The sequence below is a fragment of the Polypterus senegalus genome, chromosome 18, assembly GCF_016835505.1.
Source record: "Polypterus senegalus isolate Bchr_013 chromosome 18, ASM1683550v1, whole genome shotgun sequence".
NCBI lineage: Eukaryota > Metazoa > Chordata > Cladistia > Polypteriformes > Polypteridae > Polypterus > Polypterus senegalus.
This window is the reverse complement of record NC_053171.1, coordinates 51,554,008-51,571,248: the sequence shown is the minus strand read 5'-3', so window position 1 is coordinate 51,571,248 and position 17,241 is coordinate 51,554,008. Positions and strand designations below refer to the sequence as shown.

The window sequence follows — 17,241 nt, the reverse complement described above, 5'->3', positions numbered from 1 at the left end:
GCACAAAACATAGATTTACACAATAATGGAACATACACTATGAGAATCTGTGGACCTGCAACAGTTAAAGCAACGACAAGTTTAATTTTAAAGAAAACACAATTCGGTCAGGTGTATATTTATGGTGACGGTGAAGCGATCACAACACGAGCAGCAGAGACACAAAGTAGGAAAAAGCACAGCGGCTGTAAAGGCTTTAAAAAGATCGAAGGGCAGTGTGACAGCAGCCCCCATTTTTATACTGTATTGAGGTTTTATTCTGTTCTATGTATTGTACTGTATTGTATTGTCCCCCTTCTTTTTGACACCCACTGCATGCCCAACCTAGCTGGAAAGGGATCTCTCTTTGAACTGCCTTTCCCATGGTTTCTTCAATTTTTTTTCCCCTACAAGGGTTTTTTTTTTGGACTTTATTCTGGTCTTAGAGGGTCAAGGCTGGGGGGTTGTCAGGAGGCAGGGCCTGTTAAAGCCCATTGCGGCACTTCTTGTGTGATTTTGAGCTATACAAAAAATAAATTGTATTGTATTGTATATCCGGTAAACCAAACACGGGGGTGGGCGAGTGAAGCGAGCAGGGGGCGGATCCCCCTAGTAACAAATGAAGTTAAACTTCACAAGACTCTGTTACTGTGGAAAAATGGCATAGTCGTGCCCTTTTCTATTTTTTCAGCCTTATTGTTATATGACAGCTACAAAGATTGTGTTTTCTAACAATGGAAATTGAAGGTCAGAGAAGACAAGCAGCATGTAAATGCCAGGACAATATCGTACCTGGCACACCAAATGTTAAAAACTGTACTGTATGTCATAAAATCAAACAGGATAATCACTGCTGGCTATGCAAAATAATCATAACCATCCTGTCAGGCAGATTATCTATCTATCTATCTATCTATCTATCTATCTATCTATCTATCTATCTATCTATCTATCTATCTATCTATCTATCTATCTATCTATCTATCTATCTATCTATCTATCTATCTATCTATCTATCTATCTATCTATCTATCTATCTATCTATCTATCTATCTATCTATCTATCTATCTATCTATCTATCTATCTATCTACTTTTAAATTTCCACACAACAAGAACTTAAAAATATATATTCTTGTGGACCATGACAAGAACAACATTAATATACTAATCCTTCTGTTGCAGCTCTGTGGAAAGCATATTTGCCTGTGGCATGCTGGCTTCTCTGTGACTGACAAGAAGGCTCTTCAGAAAGTCATCAAAACAGCACAAAAATTACCAACACTCAGTTACCTTCACTAAAGAACATATACAGAACTCAATGTTTACGAAGGAGCAAAAAAAATAATTAGGGATCCTTCTCACCCAGGCCACCACCTTTTTACTGTGCTACCTTCTGGAAGGCATTATAGTTCTATTAAGACGCACACTCCCAGACTACTGAAAATCTTCTACCAGAGTACTATTACAGAAGTACATTTTTGTTAAATAACTGTTTACTGCTTCCAAGTGCTTTTGATCTTATGTTTTTCACTGACACCCATGAAATCAAATGGGACAAGAGTGCAAAATCTCAGAGACTCCGTGCAATCACTGCAAAATGAAACTACTCCATTATTAACTATTTATATTCCTTCAATGTTTTATCAGTTGATATTAATGTCCATTTGTAGTTTAAAATATGGAGCATTTGCTAAATATGTTCTGTACTATTCAGGGGACACACCAATATTTTGTTGTACATATGTACAATGGCAATTAAAGGCATTTTGTTCTATTCTACTTGTATCAAACCATGTACTGCTAATACTGTTCCAGAACAACTCTCTGTGTGGCCAGTATATAAGGATTTTAGGGCATTCAAAAAATAACCAGTAAATTCAGACACAAGAATTATTTCCAAGTTTAGAGTCTGGGATGGGCACCTGCTCTCTGCGAATTGGATGCTGTTTACAATTTCATTGTACTTTATACACAAGAATATTTTAACTTGTACTCTGCAAACAACTTAAAAGATGGATTTATTATAGAATATACAAGTGTAGACTTGTGCAATACATTTGGAGAGTGATTGTGAATTTATCTATTGTTCCCATCATCTCTAGCTTCTTCATTCAAATGCATGACACAACAATTAAAATGCCTTTAACTTACTGCTGACTAGTCACATCATGAATGCATAGACAAATCATACATTTTTATTTATTTCTGATCTAAATATATATACACAAATGGTAACAATAAAAGTAATTTTTGTTTAAAATAATATGCAGCATTTTTAAATAATAGACACAAAAATCCAAAAATCACATGCAGAAATTCTAGCCTTGGTTTGACTTTTGAAATTTAAACAGATTTTGATGTAGTCTGCGTGACTCTGTTTTGCACATTTTTCTTGATTTTTCAAGATGAAGTCTGATTTTGAGTAACGTTTATCTAAACAAAATTTGTTACTTTTTTTGTAAACTTTAATGTATTTATTTTATTTTCAATGGCAGGCCTGCAGAACTTCAGCTGAAAAACGCCAAAGGACTTTCCAATGACAGTCTTCGACAGTTGCAGTCTGACCTAGAAAGGTTTGCTGCTGAATTGTGTGGAGAGGTAATTTCAGAATCTGTTTCTGAGCATTTAAACAAGTATAAGTATCTAGAATGACATCCATCCACCCCTTAATCCATGGATAGGGTTGTGTGGGCCAGAGTTTATCACGACAGCAAGGGGCACAAGATAGTATTAAACTTGTACTGGACACCATTCATTGGAGGCCACAATGTCACATACAAATGTTAGGCTTAATGTGCTTAATCCAAGACTTATCAATCATGTTCTGTTGCTAGTCACTTAGATTGAATTGTTTGCGTCTTTATCAGAATAGGTTAATGGACCATGTCCAGCAATTTCTCTACAGCAGGGGTGCCCACACTTTTTCGGCTTGCAAGCTACTTTTAAAATGACCAGGTCGAAATGATCTAAATACATTAAAAAAAAAATATATATATATATATATTTTTTTTTTTATTATTAGGTACACCTGTTCAATTTCTCATTAATGCAATTATCTAATCAACCAATCACATGGCAGTTGCTTCAGTGCATTTAGGGGTGTGGTCCTGGTCAAGACAATCTCCTGAACTCCAAACTTAATGTCAGAATGGGAAAGAAAGGTGATTTAAGCAATTTTGAGCGTTGTTGGTGCCAGACGGGCCGGTCTGAGTATTTCATAATCTGCTCAGTTACTGGGATCACGCACAACCATTTCTAGGGTTTACAAAGAATGGTGTGAAAAGGGAAAAACATCCAGTATGCAGCAGTCCTGTGGGCGAACATGCCTTGTTGATGCTAGAGGTCAGAGGAGAATGGGCCGACTGATTCAAGCTGATAGAAGAGCAACTTTGACTGAAATAACCACTGCTACAACCGAGGTATGCAGCAAAGCATTTGTGAAGCCACAACACGTACAGCCTTGAGGCGGATGGGCTACAAAAGCAGAAGACCCCACCGGTTACCACTCATCTCCACTACAAATAGGAAAAAGAGGCTACAATTTGCACAAGCTCACCAAAATTGGACAGTTGAAGACTGGAAAAATGTTGCCTGGTCTGATGAGTCTCGATTTCTGTTGAGACATTCAAATGGTAGAGTCAGAATTTGCCGTAAACAGAATGAGAACATGGATCCATCATGCCTTGTTACCACTGTGCAGGCTGGTGGTGGTGGTGTAATGGTGTGGGGGATGTTTTCTTGGCACACTTTAGGCCCCTTAGTGCCAATTGGGCATCGTTTAAATGCCACGGGCTACCTGAGCATTGTTTCTGACCATGTCCATCCCTTCATGACCACCATGTACCCATCCTCTGATGGCTACTTCCAGCAGGATAATGCACCATGTCACAAAGCTCGAATCATTTCAAATTGGTTTCTTGAACATGACAATGAGTTCACTGTACTAAAATGGCCCCCACAGTCACCAGATCTCAACCCAATAGAGCATCTTTGGGATGTGGTGGAATGGGACCTTCGTAGCCTGGATGTGCATCCCACAAATCTCCAACTGCAAGATGCTATCCTATCAATATGGGCCAACATTTCTAAAGAATGCTTTCAGCACCTTGTTGAATCAATGCCATGTAGAATTAAGGTAGTTCTGAAGGCGAAAGGGGGTCAAACACCGTATTAGTATGGTGTTCCTAATAATCCTTTAGGTGAGTGTATACAGTTGCCGGTCATAAAATTAGAATATCATGATAAAGTTGATTTACTTCAGTAATTCCATTCAAAAACTGAAACTTCTATATTAGATTCATTCATTACACACAGACTGATGTATTTCAAATGTTTATTTCTTTTAATTTTGATGATTATAACTGACAACTAATGAAAGTCCCAAATTCAGTATCTCAGAAAATTAGAATATTGTGAAAAGGTTCAATATTGAAGACACCTGGTGCCACACTCTAATCAGCTAATTAACTCAAAACACCTGCAAAAGCCTTTAAATGGTCTCTCAGTCTAGTTCTGTAGGCTACACAATCATGGGGAAGACTGCTGACTTGACAGTTGTCCAAAAGACGACCATTGACACCTTGCACAAGGAGGGCAAGACACAAAAGGTCATTGCTAAAGAGGCTGGCTGTTCACAGAGCTCTGTGTCCAAGCACATTAATAGAGAGGCGAAGGGAAGGACAAGATGTGGTAGAAAAAGTGCACAAGCAATAGGGATAACCGCACCCTGGAAGGATTGTGAAACAAAACCCATTCAAAACTGTGGGGGAGATTCACAAAGAGTGGACTGCAGCTGGAGTCAGTGCTTCAAGAACCACCACGCACAGACGTATGCAAGACATGGGTTTCAGCTGTCGCATTCCTTGTGTCAAGCCACTCTTGAACAAGAGACAGCGTCAGAAGCGTCTGACTGGACTGCTGCTGTGTGGTCCAAAGTTATGTTCTCTGATGAAAGTAAATTTTGCATTTCCTTTGGAAATCAAGGTCCCAGAGTCTGGAGGAAGAGAGGAGAGGCACAGAATCCACGTTGCTTGAGGTCCAGTGTAAAGTTTCCACAGTCAGTGATGGTTTGGGGTGCCATGTCATCTGCTGGTGTTGGTCCATTGTGTTTTCTGAGGTCCAAGGTCAACGCAGCCATCTACCAGGAAGTTTTAGAGCACTTCATGCTTCCTGCTGCTGACAAACTTTATGGAGATGCAGATTTCATTTTCCAACAGGACCTGGCACCTGCACAAAGTGCCAAAACTACCAGTACCTGGTTTAAGGACCATGGTATCCCTGTTCTTGATTGGCCAGCAAACTTGCCTGATCTTAACCCCATAGAAAATCTATGGGGTATTGTGAAGAGGAAGATGCAATACACCAGACCCAACAATTCAGAAGAGCTGAAGGCCACTATCAGAGCAACATGGGCTCTCATAACACCTGAGCAGTGCCACAGACTGATCGACTCCATGCCACGCCACATTGCTGCAGTAATCCAGGCCAAAGGAGCCCCAACTAAATATTGAGTGCTGTACATGCTCATACTTTTCATGTTCATACCTTTCAGTTGGCCAACATTTCTAAAAATCCTTTTTTTGCATTGGTCTTAATTTATATTCTAATTTTCCGAGATACTGAATTTGGGACTTTCATTAGTTGTCAGTTATAATCATCAAAATTAAAAGAAATAAACATTTAAAATACATCAGTCTGTGTGTAATGAATGAATCTAAAATACAAGTTTCACTTTTTGAATGGAATTACTGAAATAAATCAACTGTGTTATGATATTCTAATTTTATGACCTTATGATACAGTGGGTATGGAAAGTATTCAGACCCCCTTCAATTTTTCACTCTTTGTTATATTGCAGCCATTTGCTAAAATCATTTAAGTTAATTTTTTTCCTCATTAATGTACACACAGCACCCCATATTGACAGACAAAAAAAGAATGTTTGAAATTGTTGCAGATTTATTAAAAAAGAAAAACTGAAATATCAAATGGTCCTAAGTGTTCAGACCCTTTGCTCAGTATTTAGTAGAAGCACCCTTTTGAGCTAATACAGCCATGAGTCTTCTTGGGAAAGATGCAACAAGTTTTTCACACCTGGATTTGGGGATCCTCTCCAGTTCTGTCAGGTTGGATGGTAAACGTTGGTGGACAGCCATTTTTAGGTCTCTCCAGATATGCTCAATTGGGTTTAAGTCAGGGCTCTGGCTGGGCCATTCAAGAATAGTCACAGAGTTGTTGTGAAGCCACTCCTTCGTTATTTTAGCTGTGTGCTTAGGGTCATTGTCTTGTTGGAAGGTAAACCTTCGGCCCAGTCTGAGGTCCTTAGCACTCTGGAGAAGGTTTTGTCCAGGATATCCCTGTACTTGGCCGCATTCATCTTTCCCTCGATTGCAACCAGTCGTCCTGTCCCTGCAGCTGAAAAACACCCCCACAGCATGATGCTACCACCGCCATGCTTCACTATGGGGACTGTATTGGACAAGTGATGAGCAGTGCCTGGTTGTCTCCACACATACCGCTTAGAATTAAGGCCAAAAAGTTCTATCTTGGTCTCATCAGACCAGAGAATCTTATTTCTCACCATCTCAGAGTCCTTCAGGTGTCTTTTAGCAAAGTCCATGCAGGCTGTCATGTGTCTTGCACTGAGGAGAGGCTTCCGACAGGCCACTCTGCCATAAAGCCCTGACTGGTGGAGGGCTGCAGTGATGGTTGACTTTCTACAACTTTCTCCCATCTCCTGACTGCATCTCTGGAGCTCAGCCAAAGTGATCTTTGGGTTCTTCTTTACCTCTCTCACCAAGGCTCTTCTCCCCCGGTAGCTCAGCTTGGCCGGAAGGCCAGCTCTAGGAAGGGTTCTGGTCGTCCCAAACGTCTTCCATTTAAGGATTATGGAGGCCACTGTGCTCTTGGGAACCTTAAGTGCAACAGAAATTTTTTTGTAACCTTGGCCAGATCTGTGCCTTGCCACAATTGTGTCTCTGAGCTCTTCAGGCAGTTCCTTTAACCTCATGATTCTCATTTGCTCTGACATGCATTGTGAGCTGTAAGGTCTTATATAGACAGGTGTTTGGCTTTCCTATTCAAGCCCAATCAGTATAATCAAACACAGCTGGACTCAAATGAAGGTGATCTCAAGGATGATCAGAAGAAATGGAAAGCACCTGAGTTAAATATATGAGTGTCACAGCAAAGGGTCTGAATACTTAGGACCATGTAATATTTCAGTTTTTCTTTTTTAATAAATCTGCAACAATTTCAAAAATTCTTTTTTTGTCTGTCAATATGGGGTGCTGTGTGTACATTAATGAGGAAAAAAATTAATTTAAATGATTTTAGCAAATGGCTGCAATATAACAAAGAGTGAAAAATTGAAGGGGGTCTGAATACTTTCCGTACCCACTGTATATATTATTAATATATTATATATATACTGAGTATACTTTATACATAATATATGTTGTTGTACCTTGCATAACTGAACAACCTTTATGGCACAATAACAATTCAATACATTTATGGTCACTACAGTATTTGGATTTAATAATCTTCATGTGTGAAAAGTCTGACTCGCATGAATAAGTAGAGCCAAATAATGCTGTCAAGGAGGTAGCTCTTGCAAGGACTTCTTATGCTTAATGATCGAGTGATTCACCCGGAACGATGCTTCGGTGTGTCTGCCTTTGCTTTTGAATTCAGCTGAGTGAAAAATGATGGCTGTCTGATTAACTGCGATTTTAGTTCTCTCATTTCTCTTTCTCAGATTGCTTTTCGGAAGGAAGTCAGTTTTGTAGTTTTTATAAACAGTTCAAAAGTGCCTTTCCACATTTTCCTTCGTTGGAATAGCAATGATAGATTGACTGATCAGACAAATGCACTTCGATTGTGACATTGTGAGAAAAAAAATCCTCTTCCAATTCCACATCCAGCCCATACCCTCCTCAAACTATTTTTTTTTTAAATCCCTTCTTTACTCAATATAAATTGGAAGGCTAACAAGATCACAGCCGGAGTTTTGCAGTAGCTCTTTCTGCCCGAGTTTGCTTTATTTTAAGAGTAAAAAGGTATGAGTATCCAGACGGGCATACTTCCTCTGCTTATTCACTAGAGCATATTACATAGCACAACATCACAAGACACTGAGTTATACAGCTTAAGGAAAAATCTAACAAATAAAAATACAAAATAACATCCTTTATGATCTTGTATAAAAACCTCTAATGTAGATGGAACATCATTTGGAGAGCAAACGACTACCTAATGTAGATAAAAGCCCTTCAGTGACAAGAAAACATAAGAAATTTGACAAACGAGCGGAGACCATTCAATCCATCAAGCCTGTTTGTTTAGCTAATAGCTAAGCTGTTCTTATATCTTATTCAGATTCTTCTTAAAGGTTGTCAAGGTTTCTGATTTAACCCCATGTCTAGGTTGTTTGCTCCAGAGTCCCACATCTCTTTGCATAAAGAAGTGCCTCCTAGCTTCAGACTTAAATATTCTTCCTCTTAATTTCCACTGTTGTCCACGAGTATGTGATTCACCTTTAAGTCGAAAGAATTTTGATGGAAAAAGCCATGGGGACAGTTATAAGGATATGATTATCACAGAATATTTTCTTTTATAAATATTTATTTGGAATAAATGCAGAACGTAAATATTAAGTGGATACATCAAAAATATTTTCTTTGTTCATCATTTTTTGATAGGTAATGATTTTTCAGCTTGCTGAACATGTACAATCTTTTTTGAGCGAACGCAACATTCCACCACCAAAGTCTTTTCATGAGGAAATGCTGAAGAACCAGCGAAGACAGCAGGAAAGGATAGCACAAGAGGAGCAGCAGAGAATTGACCAACAAAAGAAACATGAGGCACAAATGGTAAAAGTCCCACTGTTTCAGTTCTAACTGCAGTGAGACACAGAAAGTATGACTGCAACAGAGCCTGTGTGGGCAGTTTCTGACAGATACTCTGGCATTGAAAGGTTTTTCTATTGTTTGAAGTTTCTTTTGATTTCATTGATTTTTGTAATTGTACCTTCTTATTTTTGATTAAGTGAAATCAGCTGTGGATTTCCTGTGGGTCTCCTTAGATCACATTCTTTACTACACATTGCATCGAAGATGATTTTCTTTTTGGCATGACATTTGTTGTTCTAGTCCTTTGAATATAAATTTATCAATCCCTGTGCTTTCCTGTATCATAATGTCTTTCTACATAATACATTCAACTAGATTACTGCATCATGGTGCACATCTGTTGAGGCAGTCACCTGCGTAACAGGCACCTTTCCTTTATAACCTAATCCATGTGGAGCTCTCCGCAGCAAGAGTACACAGGGTACTTTGATCACCACTAGGAAAGGGACACTTTGGAAGGGGGTTTGTCACCTTGCCATCCTAATGCTACTAACTTTTTAGAGAGCTTCATTCAGTCTCAGATTTATTTCCAAGTTTTATTGTTTGCTTGGTGTTATCTTATAACACAACAGAAAATATATTCCATAGTTAAAATGACTGCATTCACAATATATGCCTGGGTTAAATTCCTAATAAATTTAAAGATGTTTTCATATTTACAAGAGCATAGATAGAAATCGGGGAGCCAAGAGCAGCTTGCAGCCATCATCATTGTTATTTATTTCTATTTCCTTCTATTTCATATAGGAAAAGGAAATTTTGGCAGCAATACAGAAGAGAGAGGAAGAAAAGAGAGAAGAGAAAAAAAGGAAAGAAATTGCAAAGCAGGTATTGGTGCTAACTGGTCCTTACTTATTTGTGAATTTCGACAAAAGCTAATCTAAAGCAATTTTTGATATTTGTCTAATATTTAAATGTATACACATCTGTTTTATCGTGAAAGTGTCCACAAAAGACACTTGGAAGGCATAAGGTTATTTTTTATTGCTTTGCTAGACAAGTTAATCCTGGAAATGTCTAAATTTTTAACCTTGTTTTACTTGTACACCCTGAGTACTTGCCTCTGGAGTCCTCAAGGGCTGGCTACCTCTGTAAAGAATTCAACACTAAGCTTCTGAAATACCTTCACAATGGTTCAGACCCACCATGTTCTCACTTCTCCCAATTGCAAAGGTTGGACCTCTGAATACTCTAGCAAAGGCCAGGAGCCTGTTTTCATTGGGGTCACAGATCACAGCCTGCTCTCGGTTTGCTACCTGTGAAAGAATTTAACCTGGATAAGCACAGCTTCTTCTTTTAGCACTTATGACTTTGGTTAAATTTGGTAGTGTCAGTAAACAACAATACAGTTCCAGTGAGATAATACCCAGACATTATTTCAATCTACACTTAGACTTACATGCAGAGAAATCAGGCATATCTAGTTTGGAAAGCAAAACAATGGATGAAAACAAACAACCTGAGCGAATCAAATTAATGTCCACAAATCAAGTATCACATCCATAAAGCAAAAAAAGAGATTTATGCATCTATAAATTGAGAGCTCTTAGTCCTTTCTTATTAATCAAGGTAACATGGTCTTTTAAAAAACACATCATTGTGCATTCACTTCTTTGTCTCCGTTGGAGCAAATCTACTTTTATGGGTGGCACGGTTACTTTCAAGCCATAACAGCATGATGATTTGTTGCATCTTCAAAAATTTCTCTCTCACATGTCACCTATTCTCCCTCTCTCACTTACCAAACAATGTTTTGTAATGTATGCTCAGCTAGCTGATTATGTAAGATTTTGTGTAGTTACAGCAGTCGAAATTGGACAGCTGATGACAGTTAGGTTAGTTTTACCTAAACATGAGAACATGTTAAATGCAATGTTCGTAGCACCTATTTCTCATCTTCTTACAAGCATTTGCACACTGGTTTGTTTAGCTGTGTTTAAACATATACATTCTAATAGTAATAACACTTTCTTAGTATTTGCTTTTACCTTTGCAAAATGTCCAGTATTCATATTCTTAAATTTATTTGCATGCATCCCAGCATTCTGTTGTCTTTATTATCTTGCGAGTCACTGATATGTCACCAGCCTGCTTAACTCCTGTTTAAATACATTACTATAAGAAATAATGTTCGCTCTCCCAGTGAATTCGGTTTAAAAGCTACCTATTTACCTATATAATCCTATATTAATAATCCAAATATCCACACAAAATAAATATAATGAGTCTTATTTAATAAACTGTAAAAATCACTATTTTTCAACCCATTACACCATCTTTGTCCTCAACACACCTATATGTCAGGTGGCAATTTCTTTTTCAAAGTTTTGGATTATCTGCAGTTCTATGAATTATCCATAAAGCAAGCACAGGCTTCACAAACAGAGAGCAGGCAATTAATAAATGCTAACCATTTGCCAATTCAATGTATCGGTATGAACCTCACTTTTTGGTTTGTAATTTGGTTCATATCCTTCATTGAGGGGAAGAGAACTGTTTACATTTCAAATTACAGCTACTAAATCAGGACAGTACTGTGGGGAAAATGCAGAAAACTACCTGAATTTATGCTATATTTTAACAAGAAAATGGTACAGTATTTCTTTCTTGACATTTAAAAACTGATTATTTTTATGGTACATTGAAAGTGATTGTAATTAATAAAATAAATATGGGCATATCATCATTATTTTTAGTTTATATTAAGATTTTACTGTGGTCTTTAGCTACAATATCAGGATGGGTGGAAATTGTTCCCATTGAAATCAAAACATAGTTCCAAAGGCTTTGTGATTCCATACTGTAATACAATAAAATGGGAAAAGGAGCTATATGGGCTTATTGCATTTCACTTGCATTTATTCACTGATGTATATGTAGTAGTTTTTTTAGTACCTGCTGAAGCAGGTTTAAAAATTGTTTTTTCAGTGTATAAAGCTATTTTCAATTAAAAAAAATCATGTAATCGTGAAAGTCTAAAACATAAAGAGTAAGTTAAACTTTTATTTATTTATTTATTTCTTAAAAACACCTACTGTATGTTCATTCATTAATTTTACAAACATACAATCCACCAGTGGCCATTTTATCTGTAGTCTGCATATGACTGGTCAGTTTTGTAAAAGGAAAAGTGAAAAGATTACTGGGGCCATCCGAGAACCCCGTTTACATTAGGTATTAATATGCTGTCTGTATCTGGACTGTATCCAGATATCATTTGGCTTATTTACATTTACACTTTGCATTAAAATGAGTCTCCCATGTCTGGAAAGAGGTTGACTGGTGAGGACATGTCTTCCCTTACACATTTATCTGTGAAGCACAGCAGACCACAACTACTAACCTGGGCTTAGAATGGAAGCCAGCAGCCTGTGGCGACCCAGCCAAAAAAAAAATAAAGTTAAAAGATTAAGTGCCACAGAATTGTAGTGTTTTCTCATGGCGCCAAAGAGATGTCAGATTCTTGAAGCCATCACTTTGTAGAGGCATATAATTATTACAGAATTAGTAATTGACAATTATTGTATTTGATTTTATAATTGAGAATATTCATTTAAATTAACAGCACAGTCAAATGTATAAGTTGTATTCTGTTTACACACAGTACAGTAGAACCTCGATTTTGCAGGGAACAACTTAAAAAGTTAATATGAATTTGTAAAATTCTGGATAAGTTGAAAAATTAAAACAAAAAAACAGTCGAATGATTTTTTTTTTACAATAATAATACGGTACATTTTTTAGAAAATTTGTGTCAGTTTTTAAATACATTAAATACCACTAGATTACTGATATACACATCTCTCAATTATATAAAAAAAATCTTTGGGTGAGACAAGACGTGACTTTATCAGAAAGACACTTTCCCCTGAGACAAGACTATGTGCCAAGAGATTTAACCATGTCCGGCGCCGGAAAAAGACAAAGAGTAGATGAAAAAAATTCTAAACTTGTAAAAATTCAAAAACGTTGGTGTGATACACATGCACAGCAGATCAGAGATAATGGAAGTAGGAAAATTCGAAAGTCTCAAAAAATGATAGTAAAGATTGCATTAGCACAATCAAATGGAAATTATTATTTGGTGAAATAACGGAACAGCGAAAAGAGATCGAGTATATGGACATAGGTGATATGACAGAAGTATGTAGATATTGTGCGGCTTTAAACTTTAATTTGGAGACTTGTAGATCGTGTAATTCGTGTTGCCATCACGGAAAAGTAGTATTTCTTCCCAATGAAGAGGCTTATCTGCGAGAATTAAAAGATTTGTTGTTTGGTGAAAGTGAAATCCACATACGCTGTCACGCTTGGGTCACAGAGATGCACAGATACACAGGAGATTTTAGAGATAGAAATGTTACTCAAATGCTTCAAACAAACATAAGTCTCTTTCAGAAGTAAAGCGAGCTTCGTGTGTAGTCAGAGGGTACAGTTCCGTCTCTTAATTAAAAGAATAGAAAAATCTTCCTCTTCATAGGGGCGTGCCTTGGGAGTGGGACCCCCAACAGGAGCAGAGGATGTCTGGGGGAGAAGAGAGACAAGGCAATGAGACAAAAGGACAGCTGCTCTACAGGCATTTAAATGTTCGAAGCGCCGCATGAGAGGCAGATCATGTGGCACGGCAGCAGCAGCAAGCCAACAGCTGATCGAGCAAAGAGGAAAAAAAAACAAAAAACCTGTATTTGTTTCCCATTCTATTACCGTTTCAGAGGAGCGACCGTATCTCCTTGGGGTGCGTTCAGCCCCCCTCTTCACAATGCAAGCAGCAAAGACATGAAGTAGCTGGCGCGTAGCACAGGCCCAGGTGTGGATTGGCGAGCGAAGCGAGCAGAGGGCAAAGCCCCCTAGTTTATAAAATAAAATTTAAGAATAACACAAATATTCATCCTTTTTTTAATGGTACTTCAAAAATATAAAACATGGAGAAATTTTAAAATGGGGTTTTCCTGTACTAAAGAAACAAATGCTGCTTGTGAATACAAAATCAAAGCAGGTAATAAGGTCTTTATTGACAGTAATGTGATTAAGAAGTTATTGTAATGTAAACACAGCCTGGTAGTTCTGGAGTACATGTACTGTATGTAAACACATTAAATGCAACAATGTCAATGGATAGCAAGCTGCAGAAGTATTTAGATAGTAACACATTATTACATGTTGCTACAAGACTCTTTACGCAGTTTTTGTAATGAAAGGCACACTTATTTAAAGAAACAAAATTGCATACATGTGCTTTTTAGAGTATATTCCTCATCAGTATGATGAACCATTACGCTCAGGCATGTTTCATTAGTTCTGTTCAACTATGAATCTATCATAATTGCATCAAGTGCCACTTGTTTCAGATTCATTTTAATCTTTTTCTGACATTTGGAATATAGTAAAAACAACTTAACTAGAGAAGAATCTTTCAGGAAGGAATGACTTCTTTTAACCTGAGTGGACATTTTCTAAAACCTTCACTGCACAATATTTTAACTGGGGCCTTGATGATTGTTTTTACCTGATTTTGCTTTCTATGGGCTGCTGTATATGGGCTTATATTAGAGTAAAACAGATACTAATTATCCTTGTTGATGACCTAACATTACTGGAACTTACTGCTGCTTGCTTAACTTTCATGCATTCTTAATACTGGACTATGTGTTTGAATTTAAAATGACTACAATAATGTGCAGTGCTTTATTAATTTGCATAGTACAATTCACAATCACAGATGATTTTCTTCATTTTGGTTGTTAAACATGCAAAGTTTCATGTGATTTATTTTCAATAGTAATTATACTTCAGTTTTTCTGGTGAACAGAAAAGAAATATATTTAGACTTTAAAAGATGTTATTTAATAATAATTCTTTCAATTTATACAGCGCTTTTCTCACTACTCAAAGCGCTCAGCAATTGCAGGTTAAGGGCCCTGCTCAAGGGCCCAACAGAGCAGAGTCCCTTTTGGCATTTATGGGATTTGAACTGGCAACCTTCCGATTGCCAGTGCAGATCTCCAGTCTCAGAACCACCACTTAGTGTGTAGCTAGTCCTATAATGTGAATGCTTGTTATTCACCAGTGCACTGACTCATTTGTTATTTTGAGCAGTATGTAACTGGGAAACCTTGATTACTTACAGAGCGGGTTTACTAACGTATAATGTGGTAATCGTCACTTTTCATGATTAGTCCATCAATGTAGTCATAATTGTTATTGGGATTAATACATTATTACTTGTGCAGCCCTACTGCTTGGCACACTTTTCAAACCTGCACCTGTCAGCGCTGGCTGCCTATCCACAACTAGCCTGTCTGCTGTCACCTCTCCATGCAATTCCTTTGTTTGTATGCTGATAGAAAACAGATTTGCAATTCAAGATGTGTTAAATATGGTTGCTGACAGTTTCTGACTACCTCCAAATGCAGTCTGAATAATCCAATTACAAGTAAATGAATGTCTGTTTTTTCATTGTTATCAATTCATCTCCAAAAATGTAAGTTTGTGCCAAATGTAAATGATTGACTTTTCTGTGGAACATTTATTAGGTCAAGCCAGCCTTTTATAAGATGACTACAGCTATGCATAGTCTTTGAAAGCATGACTTCCAGTAGAAGTCTCTTCTCCTTCTAGTTGTTAGCATTGCCATCACAACACATTGTAATGGCAGCACGTATCACAGAGGGGACTGTGAAAGACACACTGCATGCTTTTAATTAACTTCAACATCATGTGAAATAGAAGTGTAGATTATTTGGCTCGGGAAGTATGAGGCATACTATAGGACTTAATTCATTCTTAACTGTATGCACACTTTATACAGGAGCTTGTTCATGGTGTAATGAAATGCTTAGACCGTGAACTGAAAGGCATACATTGTATAGCGAGATATTATATGATGAAATGCGTACAAGGTTTCTCTTAATAACCCAATTTGTTCATTGTTACTTTACAGATGGATTCCATGAAATAAATTGACTTACATTCCATTGTTTTTCCATTTAATTCCATTCGCAAAATGGGAAAAAAGAACTGCATTCTTGCTGGGTACAAGGCAGGAATTTACATAAACATTCCTTGGAAACACATTAATTTAATTTCACTCTGCTTTCATTCAGTATGAATGACATATGCTCCAATATGGAGTGTTTCATTATGCACTGCATGCCTTTCACTTTCATCTTGCATTTTAGCATATGGGTTTTTTGTCTGAGAGTTTAAGAATAAAGTGTAAAATCTTCACTATATAGTGTGAGACTTTTAGTGTACAGTGCATGTGTGTCACTACAGAGTGTATTCATATAAAGTGTATGTGTCTCAGTATATAGTGTACGAGTTTCATTGTACAGTATAAATATTTTACTATACAGTGTATGCATTTCAAAACAGAGTGTGTGTGCAGTAAAGAATAACCCCTCATAGAGAAGAGGTTGTTGTTATCTTCAGTCCAGTCACTGCCAATATTTTATGTTGGGTGAAGTAATTGCAGAGTGTACTTAGAGTTTTATTGACATAAATCACTGACTTTTCTATCCTGTGTAACATCAGCTGTAGCATGTTTGTCATGCATATTCAGTTAAATAGTTCTTACTTTTATTACCATTGTAGGTGGTCTCTTAACACTTGTCAAACAAAAAAAGATAAAATGTCATGGTCATGTTGGGTGAGGTGGGGTAGTGAATGTTTTTTAAGTATTGTCTTAAAAATTTTAATAATTGGATAATTGTGATATTGAAGGATATTCTACTGTACACAGGCTGTGTTCTTACGTTAATTTCAATTTACCCACCTATGGCATTCCTGCACATTTGCCTGCAATTACAGTATATAAACTGGATAGTCGTTTTTAGTGAATATACAACAAACATATTCTTTAAAAGATGATGGACATCTCGGAAAGCTGACAGCGTGGTGCTTTGTATGCTCTGCAGCTCAGACAAATATCTCTTAATTGTTATAAAACTAACAGCATTATTTTATTTAATTAAATTATTTTCAAAGCATATGACTTTAGATAAAAGTGTGCCTTAGAGAGACATTCCTGAACCCAGCATGAATGGCAAGGAGGCTTATTTATATGTGTGTATAATATCTACATACTGTATATCTATATACTATATTCAGCATATGGTGTGTGTATGTGTATATAAATAATAAAAGGGAATTAACACAAGGATAATACTCAAAAGGGAAAGAAGCAACAACACCTAATGCCCTACTGGCCTTCCTAATGGTAGATCCTTTCCTCTGTCTGTGTTTTGGTGTGGCTGCTCCACTTATGATTCAACCTAAAACTGATGGTGCCTTACATTAAATGCATCAACCTGACCTGAATTCACTCACTTCACAATGTGTACCTC

General features: G+C 37.2%; 2 protein-coding genes across 2 annotated transcripts in view; one reads left to right on the top strand and one right to left on the bottom strand.

Annotated features, from left to right (window-relative positions):
• Positions 1 to 17,241, top strand: part of eif2ak4 (eukaryotic translation initiation factor 2 alpha kinase 4) — a 173,704-nt gene that overhangs the window by 12,250 nt on the left and 144,213 nt on the right. Inside the window, exons 3-5 of the mRNA XM_039742281.1 lie at positions 2,477 to 2,579; positions 8,684 to 8,857; positions 9,644 to 9,724. Of these exons, the coding sequence (XP_039598215.1) occupies positions 2,477 to 2,579; positions 8,684 to 8,857; positions 9,644 to 9,724 (358 nt within the window). The remainder of the gene's footprint in view (positions 1 to 2,476; positions 2,580 to 8,683; positions 8,858 to 9,643; positions 9,725 to 17,241) is intronic.
• The window catches only part of LOC120519143 (kinectin-like), a 146,716-nt gene that overhangs the window by 30,240 nt on the left and 99,235 nt on the right, over positions 1 to 17,241 (bottom strand). The gene's annotated exons all lie outside the window — the stretch shown is intronic.